Source organism: Plutella xylostella, chromosome 5, assembly GCF_932276165.1.
Source record: "Plutella xylostella chromosome 5, ilPluXylo3.1, whole genome shotgun sequence".
Taxonomy (NCBI): Eukaryota; Metazoa; Arthropoda; class Insecta; order Lepidoptera; family Plutellidae; genus Plutella; species Plutella xylostella.
Genome location: NC_063985.1, coordinates 8337422 through 8360679, shown reverse-complemented (window position 1 = coordinate 8360679; position 23258 = coordinate 8337422). Strand labels below are relative to the sequence as shown.

The 23258-nt window shown below is 41.1% G+C and overlaps 2 protein-coding genes across 2 annotated transcripts; one reads left to right on the top strand and one right to left on the bottom strand.

Annotated features, from left to right (window-relative positions):
• Positions 1 to 823: 823 nt before the first annotated feature.
• Positions 824 to 14943, top strand: LOC105385477. The gene is made up of 13 exons (XM_011555863.3): positions 824 to 1321; positions 1412 to 1575; positions 1865 to 2070; positions 2320 to 2425; positions 2510 to 2709; positions 2858 to 3111; positions 3188 to 3442; positions 3728 to 3872; positions 11853 to 12004; positions 12310 to 12489; positions 12817 to 12959; positions 13380 to 13598; positions 14350 to 14943. Exons 1-13 carry the CDS (start codon positions 1030 to 1032, stop codon positions 14587 to 14589), a joined length of 2556 nt encoding a protein of 851 aa, XP_011554165.1. The 5' UTR covers positions 824 to 1029; the 3' UTR covers positions 14590 to 14943.
• LOC105385476 (apolipoprotein D) lies at positions 14932 to 22975 on the bottom strand. The gene is made up of 5 exons (XM_011555861.3): positions 22824 to 22975; positions 18359 to 18487; positions 17126 to 17256; positions 16136 to 16320; positions 14932 to 15843 (listed from the first exon to the last, which is right to left on the bottom strand). Exons 2-5 carry the CDS (start codon positions 18485 to 18487, stop codon positions 15701 to 15703), a joined length of 588 nt encoding a protein of 195 aa, XP_011554163.3. The 5' UTR covers positions 22824 to 22975; the 3' UTR covers positions 14932 to 15700.
• Between the last annotated feature and the right edge of the window lie 283 nt (positions 22976 to 23258).

The window sequence follows — 23258 nt, the reverse complement described above, 5'->3', positions numbered from 1 at the left end:
AAAGAAAAAGTAACGAAATTAGAGGGCGGTGTACCTACGACCAACTTATAATTTAATAACTAAATATTAATAAAATAATATAAATGAACCATACATACTATAGCTACATAAATATACTAACATAGGTCTTTTTCTAGTCCTTATTGACGTGTAGAAATCCCATATCTCTGCTTTCCCTGCTCAACATTGTACTTAGGTCTCTACGTATTATGTATAATTGTATAGGGACATTAGATACAATAACAATGATGTTTGGTTTGTATGCGGTTAATATCTCAGCTATACGTATGATACAGTGCATAATGAGTAATTACGATGTTTTCCAGTATAAGGAGATATTCATACATAAGTGAGTAGGTATACGAGAAAGCAATTACATTTAGAACATATAAATACCTACTTCTATTTTTGCTTACAATAAGGAATGTACCTTCCGAAGCATATATACCTACTACACTCGCGAGCAATGAAAAAGTTCCACCTGCCATTGACGCTCCATATGTCACTGGAACCTTTTCATTACTCGTGAGTGTACGTTAGTTTCAAATCAGTAAACTCTGAAAACTTACTAATCAGCAGAGCCGCGAGTAGCCGAGCGACCGGGAACCACGACTGAGAATGGAGACTTCAGCCCGCCAACCGCGACCCAGCTTCGATAAATAATGGCGCAAATCCCGCGCGCCCCGACCCCAGCCATTATCCGCAAGGTCTCCAGATCGCCAGTCGATTTAGCCAACATGTCCACCAATAGCCGTGACACTTCTTAAACGAAGGTAATTTTCTATTATTCGTAAATTGAGCGTCCCGCGCGACGTCCGCCACAATCAGGCCCGCTCCAGTCGCCCGACGGCCGGGAGCGACCTGCCACTCGCCAGCTCCCAAACAAATCACCTATCCTTAAACAAATACAGACAGCGTTCAGGCGTTCAGCTGCCTGCTCTACCGAGCCAACCTCAGTCGATAAGATACAGCCCGAGTGCAAACATGCTCACAAACGTTGCTATACCACTGTGATACCGACACGATACCATGGCCAAATCACTAGACGACGATTCCAAGAAGCACAGCGAGGAAGAGGATATGGACGATGACAGTGAGTCCAGCAAGCCGATGGGGCGGGTGCAGCGGTGGATGTTCAAAATGCGCATCAATCCGAACTTAGTTATGTTGAAAGTGACACTGTTTGTGATGTATGGAGCCACGGCTTCTCTGCTGCCCTACCTGACTATACACATGCAGAGCATAGGGCTGACGGTACCGGAAATTTCCTTCGTCTATCTAGCTTTGCCGTTTACCACTTTTCTGAGTCCACCAATTACCGGTAAGTAAAATTTATCCTATTATATACCTCTTTATAGTGTAATACCGTATTAAGGATTTATATTTTCTGAAATGGTCTATCTTTCCAAAGGATTCTTGGTGGATCGTTTTGGCGAATACAAGCCCGTGGTGATTACTGCGTTGATCCTGAATGCTGTTTTTCACCACTCGCTGCTTTTGATTCCCCATCAAGAAACCCCTGGAGTGATGCCTGCAGCGTACGTGATGCGACATCCGTTCAAGCACACCGTTGAGGTACCTTCCCACCTATTTATAGCCTTATTTCGAAATCGACACTTAAAATTGACCCAACGAACTAACCTAGTGCACTGCTCTAAGAATTTAAGCAAATCGGCCTCATCCGGCCCCTGATCGTATTAGTGTTTGTAGTACTTGAGAGTGTCATTGAATTAGGAAGAGGAATTAGCGAAATTTATGCACTTACGAGTTACGACTAGCATAATGGTTGTCCAGTTTCGTTGTTACCAAGATTGGCCTTCATATCTCCCATCCTTCTTTTATAATTTTAATGTTGACTCTGTAGATATGGTGGAGTCCTTGTCCAAGTCGAGAGTGTCCTGATGAGGATGAGCAAGTGGACTTTGTGCTGGACAGATGTGTGGACCACTGCATGCTGTCGATGACCAGCCCCACGGAGCGACCAGCAACAGACCCGGCCGATGATAAAGACGACATCGATGTCCACATCTCCCACAAGATCAAACCACCACATCTTTCAAACAATAGCAGGTGTTGTAACGTACTTATCTAAAAATAAAATGTTCATTAGAACTAAATTAACGTAGGTACATAACATCTTTTACTGCATAGCAAATAGTATGATTGTGTGATTTTAGTGATTACCAACTAAAAACTTTTACTGCCGCCATAATCCTTCCGAGAATTCCGGTAGTCTTTTCTAAACATTGATAATTAACATGTTCAACGTATATGGCTGGTATAATTACTTCATATTTTGAACAAGTATTTTTGTTTCAGTTTTAATATAACAGATGAAGATTATACCGATGCAGCTTTCTTTTTGATTGAGGTTCATGATGATTTAGGTGAGCCTAGTGAGCAACTAGGCATTGAAATGGAGAGAGTAAGTTATTTATACGAAAAATAAAACTTTATCCCTTTAGCTCTAAGTATTAATGCAAAATAAGAAACTCATTTTGAATTTCAGGATGACAATGAAACAGTAACTGATTTTAAATCCCGATTCGGTGAGCCCTTACTAATAGCTCATGGTGTTAACATCACTGCTTTGGACAAGGAAGACTTGAGATGTGGAGGTTTAGTGATGTTACATAATATGACCAAGCTATCCCAAATAAGGCTTGAGTCCCTGTCAGCTGATTGTATGGTTCAGAGATGTGATTTCAGGTACATAATTACTTTAAAATATTTAAATACAATAAAAGTTAATGCCATTTGTAAGACCGTGTTTGTAAATAAGCTACTTGATTTTATCTAATGTTTACACAGGCAGCCGGGTTTTGCAGGTGATTTATTTATCATTGGAATATTACAGGAAAGGTGGTCCCGATATCTGTCCACCAGATTATAAAGAGAGCGATGATAAAACTTTCTATATTTACTTTTTCCTGAGATTTATGGGCACCATCATGTTGTCCGCCGGAGTGACGATCATGGACCCGATCGCTCTGACCATGATACAGAAGTATGGCGGGGACTTCGGACGAGAGAGGTTGTTTTCTAGTATCGGGATGGCAATATTTTCTCCTATCACGGGCATGCTTATAGATATGAGGAGCAAACAAGTTGGTAAGTAATATACTCATTGTTATCTGTATAGTGTCAATAAATGTATAGGTGTTTAAACGAATCCTTCATGTTGCAGGTTACACGGACTATTCAGCTGCGTTCTACACATACGACGTTTTGCTCCTGATATCAGCTGTGACGGTGGCCGTGATGCCTCTGGGCGCGAAACTACCTGCCGATAATTTACTCCATGATTTGGTCAACATTATCAAAATGCCCCACATAATAATATTTATATTTTTCCTATTTGCCTTAGGAAACTTTTGGGGATTTATCGAATCTTATCTCTTCCTGTATTTAAAAGAGTTGGGAGCTCCTAATTTTCTTCTAGGTAAGCCATGTTGTCATTATTGACTTTCTTCACTTAGGTACTACATAAAAAATTTAGTCCGTAAAAGACAAATCGAATACAAATAATCATGAAAATATTAAACCTATGTATCTATCTGCATAAGTAAATCTTTGCTATGACAACGACTACGGTATCAGATTCAAGGAAGCGCCTTGTGTTCCTCAATGTCCGTGACAATTGCAGCCTACTCAATTGCGTCTGACTAGTTATTATTCTGTGCTGTTGTCGAGTCTCCTTCAAGTGTGTGTTTTATGAAATATCCAGGAATAACCGTGACAGTGGGCACGTTGAGCAGCATCCCGTTCCTGTATGGGGCTGACGCGATCACTCAGCGGATCGGCCACGTCAACGTCATCATCGTTGCATTCTTCTCCCACGCCGCTCGTCTAGTTGGCTACTCTTTTATTGAGTAAGTATTCCTAGTTAGGTCTATCTGATTGATCAAGATCAATGCTAAGGTCTTCGGACTTAATGTAGTAGGTACCCAATGAGAGGGATTAGGGATAATTCCTATTCAGTGAAAATGCTCGATTTCTTCAGTTGTTGCTGCGTGGGCGGCTGGAGTCGAAGTGAGGTGCCGCTTACGGCGTACCACCCATTTATATGCTAGCGCGGCAGCGCGCCCCCGCACCATAGTTTATTGAGTTAAAAAGCTTAACATAATATTACATAGTTCTTCTTAAAACTAAACATTCCTTTTAATAAAATATAAAACAGTAGGTAACAATCGTAACAATAACATAAAGAATTCTTTCATAACATAAACTCAAAATAATACTTCTTTATTATACATATATTTATTTTCAGTACCTAAACGTTTATTACAACAATAATGGTAGGTAAACTGAGTCAATAATCAATAAAATATAACTAACAAATCAAAACTTAATACCTAACTTATTTACCTAACTTATATACCTAACTTAAAACTAAGTATCCGTAACAGTTCTCCCCCTCGTGCGAAGATGAGTACTGAGCACCACACGTATGAGACGGTACTTCCTTTTCAGGTGATCTTCACGAGTCTTGTTATGGGTCTTCTCAGCGTTCCAGCAACTGTTCGGACATCTACGATTCTCGTCCTGCCATCTGGGCCTGGGTGTATAGTCATTATTTCGCCTCTAGGCCAGACTCCTCTTGGTAAGTTCGAGTCGACTATCAACACAATGTCACCGGGTTTCAGGTTTTCAGGATGGTTTTCAGTGTTCGGCCTCGGTGACAGTGTAGGTAAGTATTCTTTCAGCCAGCGGTTCCAGAACGTGTCAGTTAGGTATTGCACTGTTCTCCACGTGGGTGTACCTATCAAGGTGTTTTCATCGAAATCGCCGATGCGTGGACAACCGTTCGATCGGCCAATTAAAAAGTGGTTAGGCGTTAAGCTCTCTTCTTCATTTGGATCTAGGCTTGGTGGTGTTAGTGGTCGTGAGTTAACCAGATGTTCAGCCTCTAATAACAGTGTATGTAACACTTCTTCACGTGGTTGTCTTTCTTTCAGGGTCGCGTACAGTGCGGTTTTTACTGTGCGGACCAATCGTTCCCACGTACCGCCCATATGAGGAGCTCCGGGCGGTATGAATTTCCACTTTATGCCTTTTTCGCCAGCTAGGTCTTTCAGTTTTTCGAATTCAGTTTTCAGTTCTGAGTTTGCACGTACGAAGTTTCCGCCGTTATCACTGTAGAGTACAGAGCACATGCCTCGCCTCGCCGCGAATCTTCTTAGTGTGAGTATCATGTCGTTGGCGGTCAATGAGGTGGCTATTTCCAAGTGTACAGCGCGTGTTGTCATGCACGTGTATAGAGCTACCCAGCGTTTTTCAGTCTTTCGGCCCACTGTAATGGTTAGCGGACCGAAGTAGTCGACGGCCGTGTATGTGAACGGCGGCTGGTATGGGGTTAACCTTTCAGCGGGTAAATCACCGATTGGTGCCGTCAGTGGCGCAGTTTTGTGGGTTCTGCACCATTGGCACTCTCGAGCGGTGGTCTTGACTATAGCTCTGAGCGAAGTTATGTAGTACTTTTGGCGAATCTCATTCATTATGGTGTGAATGTTGCCATGATTGAACTTGCTGTGGTAATGAGCGACGAGCAACTTTGTTATTCTGTGTCTTCCGTCTAGCACTACGGGGTGTTTATATGTGTCACTTATGCAGTTGGCGGCACATATTCTCGTGTCCAGTTTCAGGATATCTTCAGCGATTTTCAGTGATAATCGCTTCAAGCGAGAGTCTTTTTCTAGTGGTTTGTTATTTGTTATGCACTTTATTTCGTTGTTGAAGCTTTCTCTTTGCACTGTTTTTATGAGCAGATTTTCAGCCGATTGTAGGTATTCAGGCTGAATAGGTAGGTAGGTACGGTGGGTTAACGCGGGCGCGGTGAGCGGTGACGGGCGTGATTGTTTCTTCTTATCATATTTTCGCCACGTACTGTCTTTCACGGTGCGCTTGATTGCGGTGACCTTTTCACGTTTCAGGAGTTGCTTGAACACGTCGACACACTGTAATAGGCGTGCAGTGGCTCTCAGTAAGCGTGTCCATTTGGAGAATCTCTGTGGGTTAGGTATTTCTGTATGTACGACTTTTATCGCTGCGTCAGTCTTTTTATTTTCTTCCGTTGGGACGGGCGAGGGCTCGCTCCGGTCCACTGGCCACTTAGTCGGTGGGTTTTTCAGGAAGGCTGGGCCGTTGAACCAACGGTGATTGGGGTCGAATTCTCGAGGCGCTCGTCGTGTGGCGTCATCGGCTACGTTTTCGTTAGTCGGCACCCATCTCCATTCGGTGGTTTTGCTTAGCTCTTCGATTTCCGCCAGTCTGTGTGCCACGAACGGTTTGAAAGTGCGCGGGTCTGATTTTATCCACGCTAACACTGTTCGTGAGTCGGACCAATAGTATTTCCTCGTGACTTTTGCTGAATTTTCGTTCTCTACGTTGGATGCTAGTCGGCAGCCCAGTAGCGCGGCTTGCAATTCTAGTCTCGGTATTGAAGTTATTTTCAGTGGCGCTACGCGTGCTTTTGCGGCGACCAGTCTCACGGTAGGTATTCCATCTTGAGTCGTCCTCCAGTAGGTAGCCGCAGCATATGTAGTTTCGCTGGCGTCTACGAATGTGTGCATCTCCCCCTCGTCACAAGAAAATGTGCAACGAGGGATGTGAAGGCTCTGCAGCTGTTCTAGGCCTTGTATCCATTCTTTCCAGTCGGCTATGTATCGTTCGGGTATCTCTTCATCCCAGCTAATTCCTTCACGCCACAAGTGTTGAATTAACTTCTTGCCTTGTATGAGGACGGGCGTGGCTATGTTTAGCGGGTCGAACACTGACATGACGGCGCTCGTAACTTGACGCTTCGTAGGCGGGCGTGTGCCATCGATGACGTCACGGGGCGTGTTTCTCAAGTTCAGTGTGTATTGAAGTGTATCTTTACCGATGTTCCATAACATTCCGAGTGTTTTCTCTGTTTGTCCGTCTTGACCGATTTTAACCTGTTCTTCGGGTTTAACCGTCTGTAATTGTTGTATAACGGTTGATCGGTTGCTTGCCCAGCCGCGTAACTCGAAACCGCCGTGTTTGTGGATCTGATCTACGTCTTGAGCGGTTTTTTGTGCCTCCGCTTCGGTTTTGAAACTCTGTAGGTAGTCATCCATGTAGTGGCATCGTTCAATGGCGCGTACGGCTTCTGGGTGCGTGTTTTCGAACTCTTTCGCGTTCTTATTTTTCACATATATCGCCGAGCAGGGGGACGATGACGCGCCGAATATGAGTGCTTTCATAGGGTACTCTCGTGGCTCTTCCGTCTCTTTCTCGCGCCATAAAAAGCGTAGACTATCGCGGTCCTCTTCTCGCATGGCCACTCTGAGGAACATTTCTTTTATGTCGGCTGCGACGGCTATAGGTCCCTCTCTGAAGCGTATCAAGACGCCAAATAAGGACTGTAGCAAGTCTGGCCCACTTAATAATGCGTCGTTCAGGCTCTTGCCGTGTGATCGGTCGGCTGCATCGAATACCAGTCGCATCTTGCCCTTCTGTGGGTGTACTACGGCGAAATGTGGTAAATACCAAGCTCTCGGCGTAGTGGGTGCGCTTGTGACCGGTTCGGCGTATCCGCTTGCTAGTAAGTTGTCTATTTGTTTTTTGTAGCTTATTTTGAATGCTTCATCCTTTTTCATTTTACGTTCGATGCCTTTCAGTCGGCGTAGTGCGCTCTCCTTGTTGTTTGGCATGATTTCGTCATCTTTGCGCCATAGCAGCCCGCATTCGAACCTTCCCTCAGGTAGACGTTTCGTAGTTTTGTCTAACAACATAAGTGCTCGTTGCTCGGGGTCGCTGGCCGGTCGTTTAGGCGAGATGCCTAACGAATCGAGACTGAAATGCTCCTTTATCAACGTTTCGATTTTTTCTTCGCTCTGACTGTGTATGTGGTTCACGAACTTGACCGGTTTCGCTTCATGGCTATGACACCCGTGTAGCACCCACCCTAGCTTGGTAAGTGAGGCTACAGGTTTCGTCGTTTTTCCTGCCTTTAACTCGCGAGACACGATTAAGTGCCAGTTGTCCTGTCCTATTAATAGACTAGGCCGCTCTCGGTCGTATGTCAGCTGATCCGCTATACATGCCAAGTGTGGGCAGTTTTCTAAGTCTTCTTTATAGACGGCTTGTGTGGCGAGGTTCAGTTGTCCGATCGTCAGGGTGTCCATATCGTGATATTCGCGTGTGAACTGGCCTTTTATGCGTAATTTTAAACGCATTGAATCGGTGCTTTTCATGCGGTGGCCGCCCACTCCTTCGATAGATAGCTCTTCGGTGGGTCCTTGCGCTCCGATTTTATCAGCGACTTCGTTTAACAAGAGGGTTACGGTTGATCCTTCATCCATCAGTGCGGTGACTCTCGTGGTGCCCTGTGGTCCAGATATCTCCACTGGAACTATCTTTAGGTATGCACGCGTCGCGCTTATGTGGTTCACGGATACGATCTTGTTGGCGTCATCTTTTTCGACAGGTTTCGGTTTGTCACGGTGCAGTGTCACGTGGTGTCGTCCCGGACAGTTGTCTTTGCCGCATGGCTTGGCCCGGCAGGTCGGGCTACGATGGTTTTGTCTCAGGCAGCGGAAACATACTTTGATTCTCTTCACTATTTCCCATCTTTCTTGAGTGCTTGCTTTCTCGTACTGAGGGCATTTAATTAACGTGTGCCCGTCTTTTCCGCATAGTTTGCACTTCAGTGTCTCGTGGGTGGCGGTAGCTACTATCTCTGTTTCGCTGTCTTCTTCTTCCTCGCTGTATGAGTAGGTAGATGATTCGTCGCCGCTGTATTCGCTTTCTTCCCGAGTTGCGTGTACCATATTACGTCGTGGTTTTCCTTTGAATGCTTCCCTCGGTTGAAATGACTTGTAGGTAGTCGGCGTGCAATCGTATGCTTCGAATTGGTCCGCTATTCTATTTAAGAATGCCGATAGCGCCAATAAAATAGGTTGCTGATCATTTAATGACCAGTATTCGTACCATCGGAATTTAACCATCATATTCATTTTGTCGATTATTCTCTCGGACACGTCGTTCGAGTATAGGTAGTCCGTTCTATTCAGTTGTTTGATAGTGTTCACGCTGTTGGCCACGGTACTCGCAAACACGCCAATGCCCTTGATGTCGGCAGTCATAGGCGGTATTCTGTTGATCGCCGCTATCTCACTTTTAATAAGATGCAGTGGCTTTCCAAATCGTCGCTCTAATGACTTGAGTATCTCTTGAGGCGGTGCGTTCGTGTATAATAGTGACTTCACGGCGTCTCGTGCTTGACCGAACAGGGATTTTCTTAATCTAGCGATATTTTCTGATTCGCTGAAGTATTTTTCGGTATCTTCGTATGTGGCGCGGAACGGAATCCATTCGCCGGGGTTTCCGTCGAAACGGTGTAGTTCGTTTATGTATCGTGGCGCTGTAGTCGGCGCCGATCGAGTCACGCTTTTCATTGCGTCTGCGATAGCGCTCGCAAGGACGGCGGCGTCGCTCTGCCGCTCCTTCCTCCGTGGCTCGAAGTAGTCTTCATGATGATTCGTGCGTACTGCCTCGGAGACCGGCTTGGACTGGATGGACTTGTGCACCCACTGAGAAACTAGGTCATCGTTGCCCTCTATGTCGCTCAGGTCGCTTGAGTCTCGCTCTTCCAGTTCTATCAGCTCCATTCTCGTTCTGGCTAGTGCCGCGGCGGCCTCTGCTTTTTCTTTCTCTCGCTTCTCCAACTCGAGACGCGCCTCGAGAAAGGCACGCTTCTTGCTAGATGACGAAGATGCTCGGGAGCCCGGCTTCTTATTAACCGCACGGTTAACCACCGTACCTAATGAAGAATCTCTCTGTCTCACTTCGTGCATATTAGTGCTATTCGCTTTCTCTCTCGCACTCCTTGCTTGAGTGCTCGGTTTCGTGCTCGCTGTTCGCTCGGTGCTAGACGTGTGCTTGGTGCTCGCAGATTGCTCTGTACTTGCTGTTCGCTCTGTACTTGTTGTCTGCTCTGTACTTGAAGTTTGCTCGGTACTTGTCGAGCCTTTGGTCGCTTGTGACCTTGCACATTCAACGTGAGTATTGTTCTTATTCTCTCTCACTTGTGCGTTTATTATGCTTCTTTCTTCGGCCGCTTGTGGCCTTAATCTTCCTGCGCTTTCAACGTCAGTATTTTTCTCATTCTCTCTGACTTGCGCTTTTCTTCTTGTTTCACGTGTAGTACTCATCTTGCAGTCGGGGGAGTCTTCGGATTTTCGCTCTTCCAGCCCTAACGGTCCCTAACACCCTAGCAGCTCCGTTCGAGGGTTACTCTAGCGGAGAATGGATCGTGCGGGATAGGTAAAGGTAAGGTACCGACCGTGAGAGGGTGATACGCCTAGTCGGAGTGCTAATTACGGGGGGGAATGTCCCGCAATGTCAGCTGTGCCTACTGAGAGGGCCTCCGCTAGGATTCGCACACCTTGACAGGCTCGGCCGAACTGTACAGTCGCCTTGAAAAAGGCAACTGGTAACGTCGTCCGTACGTCACTCCCGCCCGAAGGCGTTTACTCACGAGTCGTTTAACACCGCAAGGTGACAACGCGAGCCGCGACTAGCGCGTGTAGAAACAAAAATCGTTTGTAAGTGTTGTTGAGCTTCACTGGTCCCCCCTGGTGTCTTCAAAAGGCCGCAGCTCGCTGAAGGCTGACCCAATGGTCCGCACAGCCTCCAACAGTCGCCCTGGGACCCCCAAGGTGCCGTGCTCGTTGACCCCTCTTCGTTCGGGAACAGTAGGTAAAACCAGCCACCCACGCTTAGGCAGCAATTTTCTTTCTTCACAGGTTCCTTTTTCAACAGGATCCGACGTCGTAGGACCATTAACTGAGAGGGATTAGGGATAATTCCTATTCAGTGAAAATGCTCGATTTCTTCAGTTGTTGCTGCGTGGGCGGCTGGAGTCGAAGTGAGGTGCCGCTTACGGCGTACCACCCATTTATATGCTAGCGCGGCAGCGCGCCCCCGCACCATAGTTTATTGAGTTAAAAAGCTTAACATAATATTACATAGTTCTTCTTAAAACTAAACATTCCTTTTAATAAAATATAAAACAGTAGGTAACAATCGTAACAATAACATAAAGAATTCTTTCATAACATAAACTCAAAATAATACTTCTTTATTATACATATATTTATTTTCAGTACCTAAACGTTTATTACAACAATAATGGTAGGTAAACTGAGTCAATAATCAATAAAATATAACTAACAAATCAAAACTTAATACCTAACTTATTTACCTAACTTATATACCTAACTTAAAACTAAGTATCCGTAACACCCAAAGGGTCTAACCAGTCAGGGGCTATTATAAAATTCCTTCATCTCTCTTGAATGCGGTTTAATTTATTTAGAGTTTGTCAAGTGTTCCTTCTCAGACAAGTATCAAATAAAACATCCATTGTCTTGTCTGAGCTGAGTCTAATTCAAGACCTCCCTGACAATGAACTGACAGCATTTAGGTATAAATAGATGAAGTATTTAATCGCGAATAGATATTAAATACATAACCTGTGATAGTATAAACAATGCTAAACTAAACAAGGATCCTCCTTGTGTATAAAATTATGTGCCTAACTACTTAGCTATCAATCATAAACATTGTAATCGGTAAGAGCAAAGTTTCTCATTTGTTTCTTTAACAACCATTAATAGTGACATTTAAAATTATAGTTACCTAAAATATTGGCAAAATATAAGTTTTTTTTATACTTAACTCGAGTCACTTACTTTTTAAACTTATACTTCCACTGGAGGGCAGTATGCAGTAGTCGAGTGGACGTTGGTTTCGACTTTTCAATTGATGTGTTACAAATTTACAATTTTCTATGCACCATCTTTATTATTTAATTTCCATTACAGAGACTCGTGGTGGTGTTTCCCATTTGAAGCGATGGAGTCTCTATCTGTGCACCTGATGTGGGTAGCAGCGGCCACCTACTGCGCCATGCTGGCTCCAAAGAGTTTACTGGCCACGTTGATTGGGGTCTTGGGAATGGCTCATTTCAGTCTTGGTAAGACCTTGCTTCTAGCGATATACAGGATGTTGCAAATATAGTATGCCAAAAGGGGGTGACCATTGACTTATATATTACTAAGGGGTGACTCAGGGAGTCATCCTGATGAACAACATTAATTTTTTTCACGAGTTTTGGACGAAAAACTCCTATGCTCCCCATAGTAAAAAAAAGTCGCGTGGGATATGGGATTTCAGATTTGCTTCAGGTTTGGGTTACGAAAGGTGCTGGAATTCACCCCTGTACATTATATAATATCCATGTCCAAAAGCTATTAATGACTGAACTGACTCCGCCCCCAGGTCGAGGCAGCGGCAGTTTTGGCGGTGGTCTCCTGATTGCCTCACTAGGTACTCGCGAGGCTTTCCGCTACATGGGTCTCATTGCCTTCCTCGGCGGGGTGCTGTACGGGCTGCTTCATTACTTCTGGCTCAGGAAGATCATCATTACCAAGGCTGTTGATAACAGCGAGCATGACAATGGTGAGTCATGTATTATAAGGTCTTTAAGAGATAGCTTTTACCGATAGGGCCGCCTAATTCATGTTGTTTATTTTCTTTGTAATGTTCTTGCTAGGTGTTTAAAGATTATGGTCTTGTGTTTGAACTTTCTCCAGCCATGTCTGTCATTATTTCACTGATAAATAGGAGAGTCATCAAAGTAATTGTGTCATGGACACTAATGAAATATTGATTGAATCCAACCAGATTGACCATTGCCCACACTTTTCACACCATGTAATGTAAACCATATCAAATGAGTGAAAACGAAAGACAGATAATTTAAAAAGCTTTATCGATCCATCACAGATAGCGGCGAAGGAGACAAGTTGAACGGGGAGCCTCTGAGGAAGGACGCGGAGACGATGGTGTCCCTGGAGCGACTGCACATGATCACCAGGTTCAACCCACTCGGATCCCTGCGCTCGTTGCCACGAGGGTCACGAGCTCGGGTAAGTTATCGTTATCGTTATTCTATGGTTATAGTTAACCGACAAATGTAAGGTATAAGAGGTGATGTCAGTTTCATTGTTGTATTTTGCATGTTTTAAAGTGGTAAGTATCTTTTTTTGAGACTTGTGTACGTTCCATACAAGGGAGTTAAGTTAACTCATCCAAAGAAAAGTTGTGCTCATTTGACAGTTTTCTTTGGCCTGTAAAGTCAAATACACCTTCACTGATAGACTTCTTAGCAGTAGGTAAATAGTTTCAGTAAATCACTAGGTAATCAATCGTAAATCAATCTGAAATCAAAAATATGTTGTCTGAGTTGGGTACCTACCTAGTACGACAGGCCCTTTGCTTTTTCTCGTGTAAAATTGCTTTGACAAAACAAACGATTTTGTATTTTTAACCCCTTTATCCCCTTCCAGCTCTCCCAAGGCGACATAAACGAGCTCTGTCGCAGCCGCAGCGGCAGCAACAGCCAGCGCCGCTGCAGCAACATCGAGATATCCCCCAAGACCCCCCGAGGGTCCGCCTCCAAGATGGACCTGCTCAAGTCAGCCCTGGAGATCAGCCACCACCAGGGCCGCAGCCACATCTCCAACCCCGTCTTGTCTAGTCCCAATCGACCTAGTGGTCATTATAAGGTAAGCTAGAGGTGTCCACCAACCCACACTAGGCCAGCGTGGTAGACTAGGCCTAAAAATCCTTTCTTCATTGGAAGGAGAAATGTAACCCAGCAGTGGGGACGTGATGGGTAGTGATGATGATGATTAGCAAGGGGTGGTCGGGTGGTTTTTACGCCTCTGAATACCATCTTCCGTAATTAGACCAAAATTTATGTTCTTAGGATAGGTAAGCAGTTTCACGTGCAAAAACAATGGACGACGCCTTTCACCCTTTCAGTGATACAAAGAATTTAGGATCTATCTATATTTTATTTACTCTTCTTATTCTAGCCAAAGATAACGTGATTGTTATGACGATGATGATGCATGTGTCGTCAAATAGTGCAAATGTTATTTTACACCTAATTACATATATCTAATCTCTGTCATCACGCTACTACGTACACTTTAAATATTATTTTCGTACTCTATTGACAGTCATCTTTATAATAACCTTGCTTCTAGGTTTCTATAAAGCAAACAATGGTAAGGTTGATTGTTTAACAATGAAAAATTATTTTTTTATACCAAAAACTTGAATACCGAGGGCTACGTTATGTCGTTAGTATCATCATCAGCCGCCATCAGCAAGGCTTCTTCAGGATTTCCGATTTTGTGCAACTATAGTCCGCTGCTTCACCTCTACAGTAAATAATGACATATGCACATACCCATCGCAGCCGTTTTTGCACATTAGCACATTAATTGACATTGAACCTCTCTTCCGCAGCTTGCCAACAGCGCACCAAAGCTGACCCAACGCAACAACATATCCCAGCCCATCCTATCAGAGTTCGACCCTCGCCGCCGTGACTCCATCCCTGAGGAGGCAGAGGAAGACAAGCTGGTGGCCACCTCCAAGCTGCCAGGCAAGACCAAGAGTGCCAACCTGCCGCCACCACCGAGCTACTACGAGGCCATCAGCGAACAGCGGAAAAGTTGGCATTCCGATGACAGCACACCCACTTAGGGGTTAAGGATTCTGTTCTCAAGGCTCAAAGGTTCTGATTTGCAACTGCCGATGTTTGAAATCCGTATCTCTTTGGAATTTATATGAATTTTCAAAATTGGTAATGTTTGTGCCTTCGGAATGGATGAGGGATAATTTTGATTGCTATTGTCATATTGGAAAGTTAGTGTTCAATGTGTGGCTTCCAGATTATTTGGGGCGGATTGGTGGACTAATAATCAAAACCCTGCAACATGAAAATAGTTTTTCAGTCACCTATTTTAATAAGGATATCGATAATTTAATTAACGCTTTAATTTATTATTTAAGTTTAGTTTTTATCGCAAATTATACGCCATTGTGAAGTTTTCAAAATTGTATTTTATTTAAAAAATAGATTGTTAAGTAGGTACTATAAGTACGCTTTTATCGTGTTTATTGTATTTATAATTTATGTTATGTGCGTAAACGGCACCCAACTAAACAGTACAAATACCAGGACTTCAGAGATATCTATCTTTCATGATCTTATGGGCAGGAAGTCCATTGATACATATGTCAATCACTGGCTTAATCTTCAACGTCGGGCTATCTCACTGGATCTCCTTCCAATTACTTACAAACATAATACATTAATCTCTTTTCAGACCATGGCCATTTTCATAAGCGGCATATTCATATTGAAAGTAAATTTCATGTGGTCATGAAAATGGCCAAGTGGTGCTATTATAAACATTAATAATAAGCGCTTTCATAAAAAAGTTAGGTAATTAACATAATAATTATTAATGTATTGCCCGAGTACGGTGCAAAATTAATTAAATATTTTTTTTCTTAAATTATCTTAAACATCACGATACGATTTTATATTCTAAGTAAATGCATTCTGTACCTTAGTATCTATTACCTAGTCGTAATATAAAGCTAGTTTCCAAAATTTACTCATAGATAGGACATGAATTGTAAACGTTCTTTTCAATAATATACCACTAATTATGAGCTTGCACTCATTCAAATAATTTTTCAGCAAGCTTTCTTCCTCATACACTCTTTTCTGTGACATCTCAATCATTTGAGAATAGATAAACCAATCAATCTACTCCGTACATCCAGCCTTCATGCTGTCTCTGTCTTACTCATCATCATCAGCACAGTTGCTCTGGTCGGTGCGAGTGAGATAGGCTCTGTTCAGTCGGTTCTTATCCAAGACGGAGTAGGCTTTCTCCAAGACTGTCAGCTGAGGGTTACGTTCTCTGGTCAGGATCCAAGCGTTTTCTGGAAAGTGAAAATGGGGCTATGGTTATTGATCATGAAATCAAAATGGACTGGCCTGCAGCGAAATTTTGTATGTTTTGGGTTGGCTAATACGGCAATATTTGGTGTTTATATATTTTTGGTGTTATGATGAGCATATCTAGCCTTTGATGGATTAATTGGCTTAACAACGCTAGAACCGTACATACCTACATAACATAATAAACATCAATGCGGTATCTAGTGTCTTGCATAGCGATTTACCCAATGATATTGTAATACATAATAACATATTATTAATAACTGATCTAACCTGTATGTATAATCCCGTAGTCGTTGCACGACCAGACGACAGCGTAATTGTCGTAGTCAGTGTCGATGATCCAGTAGGGAGCCGCAAAGTTGAAGGGTAAGGACGGGAATCGAACTGCCAACTTGCCGACGTCAGACCGAGAGACTTGGTTCGCTTCCCCCTCGATCATTGACTTCACGCCGGAGCTAGACAAGTAAAAAAGGAAGTAAAACACGTCTGTATCAATACCTAAATGCTTAATCTGCGGTGCCGATTGATTTTCAATGGTATACGCTTGTTACTGTGTATGGCTATTCATGATTGATTTAGGTGCGATCGTGTGATTTTATGATAGGATAGGATTGTGGATGACAACACAAGTTGAGGTATGTATTTGTATAGTAGGTAACTAAGTTCAATGCTCCCAACGGTGGAATCTGTTTACTTTAACTAAGTAGTGGGAAAAGCTGCAGCACGTGATCCATCAAGGTTCTGAATACCGTCAATACCGTGAAATGAACTTCAGATTTTTACGTGTGATTATTCGTCCCACAATACCTACTAAGTTAAATTAATATTGAATCACCTTACTCAAATAATGTAAGTAGTCACTGTTTACCCTATCTTGAAGGGCTAGTGCGGGGCGCATTTAAGACGTGACAAGAGTTTTGCATCGCGCTCACTCACATTGCACAGCCTGAAGAGCGAGCGTGACAGAGAACTTTTGTCACGTCTTAATAGCGCCCCGTGCTACAGGGCCTGATTCCTACGGGCGCATTAAAAAGCCAAGATATAACAACCGGGATTACAACTGACGCCAGTTAAATTAACGATTAATGAAATTGAAGATTATAAATAGTAACGACACGGCTCGTAAGTTGTGACATATCACGTGGGTATAAATATATAGCGGAAGCCGGGTGGCTCACTAGCGAGTCACCTCTGAATACCCCTTCTGGGATAACATTATGTAATGTAGATTGTAGGTATGTAAGATGATAAATAACTTACAAAACGCTGAGTTGCTTGTTGACGACGGTGATCATGCCGTTGTCTTTCTCCCCGTAGTTGGCCGTCACACACTTGCCCCCGAGCTCGAAGAACGCGAAGTAACGCTCCGCCTCGTACCACTTGCCTAAGTACTGGAATTAATAAAGGACTTTGTGAATAAGAATGAATTAATGTGTGAAATAATATGTAGGCAAAGCAGCACGGGTTCATTATCCACGTCGATAAAATCGTTTAATGGGTGTTACACCACCGTTCTTATAGCGAATCGCGATACATTATAGTGACGTTTAAATCTGCGTCCATTAGGAACCTGTGTTGCGGCAGCTGTACTAACGTATTGCAAGTTGGATGTGTGTATCCAAATTAGTGGACGCATTAGGTATTTGATCATCATCATAAAAAAGAGTTTCTACTAATTAATGATTTATGAAGCTTTAATGAGCTTACTAAACCTATAAGGACTATCGAATGTCTTAGCTCACACCCTTACATGATAAGCAAGTGGAATAGAAACAGGTTCATAATTATTAGCGTGCTCATAATTCCATAGCGCATAATGTTACGTGCAGCATAACATAATAACAAGATCAAGGACCTAACGTAACTTAATCAAATAGCACTTAGGTACTCAACATTAGGTATAATTACTACTTGTGATTACCACAATATTGTATGTATGTAGGTAAACTCATTTAGGTATGTACTTGGGAATTCAGTTTAATCTTATCTTCCTTCAATATCGTTTACTAAATAAAGTATCAGCACAGAATAATAACTAGTACCAGTAGTATCAGTAAATACAGCAGTAATGAACGACCGACCGAGCGATGCAGAAGTTAGCAGATTGACTAATGAGCCGAAGATTCCAGGTTCGGTTCTTGCTTAATTTCAGTTCAGGCTTAATTGTATGTACTTATTCACAGCACGAGCAGGTAGATAATCCAGCGTAAACGGTAAAGAGTACAAGACTGATGATCACGGACAGGCAAGCGTAGTGTGAACGCCCTCCAGCCCGCTGGACCGACGAACTGGTATCCGGTAATGGCTGGATGAGGAAAGCCATGTACGTCTAGTATATGCTTGGTAATTCGTGGAAAACTATTTAAAAAAAACGTTTTCTCGCATATAAAACTATGAAACTTTACAGACAGAAGAAAACTTAAACTTTTTACGTTTTCGCAAATTGCAACGGACAATTATGGACAGATAATGAATATAGGTACCAACACGTACCCGATTAGGATTGAAGTCAGGCTTGACGGCCACGTCTGGGCAGGCGCCGAAGAGGGGAACCTGCGCGTAGCTCTGCCTCAGAGACACGAAGCCGACTAGGAACACCGCTATCGACTTGATCACCGACATCTGGAATTATATTTTATATCTATGAGCATTGAGCAAACAGCACTCTGTTTATAAAGATGTACAAAGATTCCGTTCGAGAGAGCCATCTAAAGGAATTTTGTCCCCTCTCAGAATAATGATATGATAACAAATGAAAGCTGTTTACATTCATTCAGTAACCCTCCTAGGGTATTTCTAGAATTACGTTGAATGGAAAGTCTAGAGTTGTGGTTAGCAGCACAGTAGCGGCATCGGCAGTTCTCCGAGACTTAGTTTTCCGCAAGCTAGAAAGACTCCATAGGATCGAAAAACTTTAAATAAGTAGGTACTTACTGATACGGAAGCTTGTTTAATTTAATTTAGGTAAGACTAAAATTATAAAAATTAAAGGAAGAAACTGCAATAGTTATTGCAATCATGTGAACAGATTTTTATCAACCAAGTTCTTTGACTTTACAGTCATGTCTAATAATGGCAGGCTTATTACCTGTGTAATGTTAAATAACAAGTCAGACCAACCCAACAAGTTAAAGATCCTGCAGGATAATTCCTATTTATATTCCTACAAGTGTTCATTTACATTTACTCGGGTCAAACACCTTACCCTACACAGCCTGGAAGCAGGTTCTGCTGGCCCTTAGTTACTGGGTAAGTGACGTAATAATAAGTACCTATCCTTAGATATTTCTAGACTTTTTTAATCTGCACGGTCATCATAAATATTATGTAAAAAATAAGAGTCTGCTGTAAATGTACCTAAAGTGAAAATAATACATTAAGTACCTACAATAGTTTTTATTATAAATTTTCAAAATTATTAACCTGTGTGTTGCTTTATAAAACACTAGTATAATGTAAGAAGATTGCACTCTTCCAATTCCTCACTCATAAACACCATTATGTATAGATTGAAGATAAACAGGTACTTGGGATAATGATGCATGATCTCAATCGTTAATCAAGTTTCCTCAGTCCTTTCTCAAAATATACGTAAATTTACTGCTTATTTAAATGATTGACAGTTATATTAATTATGTGTACCAAAACAATTTTTTTCCGTGGAAGCTTTAAAAGCTCAACCACAATACCAAACTTGAGTATATAGTTAGGTAGTCTACCTCATGTATAGTGAAAAATATCAAGTATGACCAACGGATTTCAAAGAGATCTTTTTTTACATTTTACCATAAATAAGTATTTGTTACCAAGAGATGAGTCATGAAGGCATTGAAAGTAAACTCTTGTTTTGCTAATTATGCAGGCCTTTTCATGTTGTCCATATGTAAAGATTCTTTGTCGTAAATGATATTTTCCCTACTTCCCACCATTCATCTTATTGCAATAGCGTCTTGCCTGTCTCAAACATTAACATACGTGTAGTCAATACTCCTTAGTTCTACACGCAGTGCCAATGTCAAGGCAAGGTATTGAATAAGAATAACAAAGTTACAACTAAACTAGGTCTTAGTTTAGGTATTATGGTCGCAGAACCTAGGCAGTGCATCCGCGTGCTGCACTCGATACGGTAAAACTAACGGGTCTCTGCTCCCCTTAGCAGTGCAAGTTGCACTGACCAACACAATCTTGCTAAAGTAAAGTAATATCTGGGCTCTGGTGTAAGAACTAAATCATAAATACTTAGTGTATTTTTAGTAATAGTAATATAGTAATATATTTATTGCAACTATGTAAGTTTTACATTGGTCTTAACATTATGTACACATGGTCCTTATCATAGTACCCTGTAGGGCATAGCAAGTTTAATTCTTATATCTAGGTAATAATATTCTAAGTAATACAAAGTAACAAATTTTAAGGTATTTGCTTACATAATAAAGATATAAAATCTACATTAAATTTTAACATTTATAATATTATAATCTTTAACATAAAAGTAGGAACTTAATTATTATTATTATTATTGTAGGTACTAATAACAGAATATTTTGTTCATAATTAATAAAGATATAGGTATTTATAGTTAGTTATTTCAGTTTTCAAGTAGGTATTCATTTACTGAGTAATAGCATTTCTTTGTTAGTAGAGTTTTTAATTTGGAAATGAATTTACTATAGTTTAATTCAGATTTAATGAAGGTTGGAAGTTTATTATAGATTTTTATGCATTTAAAATATGGGCTATTGTTAAAAATTTGCATATTTGATTGTGGCACTGAAAGTTGATTTTTGTTCCTAATGCTAATACTTCATATTATTTAATTATTTCTAGTATGTTTGATTTAAAGCTAAGCTACTTAACAACATCCCACTTCTACCACTAGCTCTTATGTATTTTGAACTAGTTCGGTAAGAAGATTTTGATTTTATTCATTGGTATGTCATTAGGTTGAACTTAAAACGGCGCGACAAAAAACTAAATGGGGATTGTTTGTTTTTGTATATGACACTGAAACTTGCTCGTAGGTATATCACTAATCTAAGAGCCTTGGTAAAATGTATGAAAGGTTTAAGGTTAGGTGAGGGCATTGTATTTGATGATGATTGATGATGAGGTGAAGTGATGACAAACTCTTGATAATAGTTAATAGCTAATGAATGAATTAGCATTGAATGTTGATGTAAACAGTTTTCACTGTCACGGCGAGGCCGTAGTTCAACGTGCTCATTGGGCAGTAATAAAATAGCATTTATCTATGACATAAATAAAATTCAACAATACACCAATGAAGTAACAGTAACCTAATGTTGTTCCCAACTTTCCGAAGGTGAAAAGATAATTCAATATGTTAGGAAAGAGGTTAATTCAAACAATTGTCTTTTGAACTGCATGTAAACAATAGGTAAGGGATTAAGGACTTCTAAAATAATTAATTCACCTTCGTGATACAATAGCATGTAACGTAAGGCAAGGAAGTTCCAGATTGACGAATTATTTATTCGTATTCCTACCTAAATATACGGTGAACTTAAAAGCATTCTCTTCCAGAGAACATACTTTAATCTTTAATATATAATTATTATATCATTTCGGATATTTTGTGATATCCTTCAGTTAAAATGGCTTAGGAAATTCCGTCAGATAAAACACACACTGTACTACCACAAAAAACTTTAAACACTGTTTAACTAGTGTTTAAAACGAAATTTGACAGATTTTGTAGGCGTTTGACAGCGCTAAACATCTGTTAGATACTGTCTAAGTTTTTGTGGTAAGGCCCACAGCTTCTAAAATCAGACAGCTGAAGTGGCAATGGGCTGGCCGTATCTAAATATGAACCGATAATCATTAGGACAGATGAGTTTTCTCCAGCAGTGGTGAAGTATTGTAAGGAGTTGAAAGAGCTATGTTTGGGAAAAAAATAGGAACAGCCAAGGGCAGAGTGTTAAGGCTTTTCGGGTGAGGTCTATGTCAAGCAGTGCATAAATGTACGCTGATAATGATGATGAATGGGCAAACACAGAAGTATACAGCTGCTGATGATCATGAGCATAAATAGCACGGAAATGATACAGAGTATAAAGCCTGTAATAAGTATAGTAGCTGTATATTTTATAATTTGTATAGTTCAGGGCCAAAGTTTTTAACAGATTTAGAACGTTGATGGAGACTTCCTCAAAATTGATAGTTTTGTTGATTTTCTATTCCGTATTGTGGAAATCCTTGAATGACTTCATGTTCCATTTGTTTGGGCGTTGGTATTCGGCGACATTTTTTAATAATTACATATTTGCTTGCCTAAAATGTTAGTTCTTTCATAGTTTCTCGTCGTACATCCTGTGCGTACGTTTTAAAAAGGTATGGTAAACATACTTATGTCCATACTTATATCTAGGTAAACCTAAAAACATACATCGGTATTTGTATGTATCTAAATGTACAGTAAGTGGCAAAATTCGTTATTAAATCTGTGAAATTAACAATATTAGCGAATGTGCAAAATTTTACCGTTAAATGTGGTTAATTTTTATTGATTCATACAATATAACCAACCATACACCCATTAATATAATAATTTAAAAAGTATTTTACATAAAAATAAATAGGTAAGTCGTATCTTCAAATATATACTCGTAATATAGGATTTGATTTGATAAACCATAAGTACTCATTTTCCGAAGTAAGTAAACCTTCATTAGTGGCTAGTTCAAGGCCTAACTTTATTCATCATCATGTCATAGTTTCCTCTTACCACACAGTAAACACGATGACATACTAAAAATATAACAATACTACACACAAAAAAAAACTCATGAGAACTGAGAAAAAAAATGTAAACAAAAACTTTTATGAACTCTAAAACATTTAAAAACGTAGACTATTCTAGAGCCTCACTAAACCTAATTCCTAAGGTCCTTTAAAAATGTATCTAGGTTTTAAAACAAATTAAGTGTCTTACCTTGTAAATTGAACGTCGAATCTAAACACGTAATATTAGTTGAGTGTCAGTCCACCGACCGTGTTGACCTCAGCTCGTTCGAATAGCGACTGGGAAAATGATGCTTAGCCGAGTTGAGTAGAGCTTGGTCGGATAGAGTTTAGACTGCCGAGTTTTCGCGAGTTTCAGTGTCACGTAACTCGATCGCTACTCTCAGATGTGTATCTATGTTTATAGATTAGAAATTATTCTGAGATCTGTAGTCTGTAATATTTTTTTGTTATTTTGTGTTGACCACACTCGTTCGTGGATGTGCGTAAATTGCCAGTTTCGATTATTAGTTCAAGATGGTTCAAGATAAATTACCTACAAAGGGATAAAATGTACTGGCAGAAACTTTATAACAGTGACCAAAATTGGGGGATGTAGTACACCACTGCCTTAGCCATAAGTTAT

Excerpts from the sequence above, each read along its gene's own strand:
- LOC105385477 (XM_011555863.3), top strand. The coding sequence starts at position 1,030 with ATGGCCAAATCACTAGACGACGATTCCAAGAAGCACAGCGAGGAAGAG. Across the intron at positions 1,322-1,411 it reads TCTGAGTCCACCAATTACCG|GATTCTTGGTGGATCGTTTT; the intron begins GTAAGTAAAATT and ends ATCTTTCCAAAG. Across the intron at positions 2,710-2,857 it reads GTTCAGAGATGTGATTTCAG|GAAAGGTGGTCCCGATATCT; the intron begins GTACATAATTAC and ends GGAATATTACAG.
- LOC105385476 (XM_011555861.3), bottom strand. The coding sequence starts at position 18,487 with ATGTCGGTGATCAAGTCGATAGCGGTGTTCCTAGTCGGCTTCGTGTCT. Across the intron at positions 17,257-18,358 it reads CTGACTTCAATCCTAATCGG|TACTTAGGCAAGTGGTACGA; the intron begins GTACGTGTTGGT and ends TATTAATTCCAG. Across the intron at positions 15,844-16,135 it reads CTACGGGATTATACATACAG|AAAACGCTTGGATCCTGACC; the intron begins GTTAGATCAGTT and ends TTCACTTTCCAG.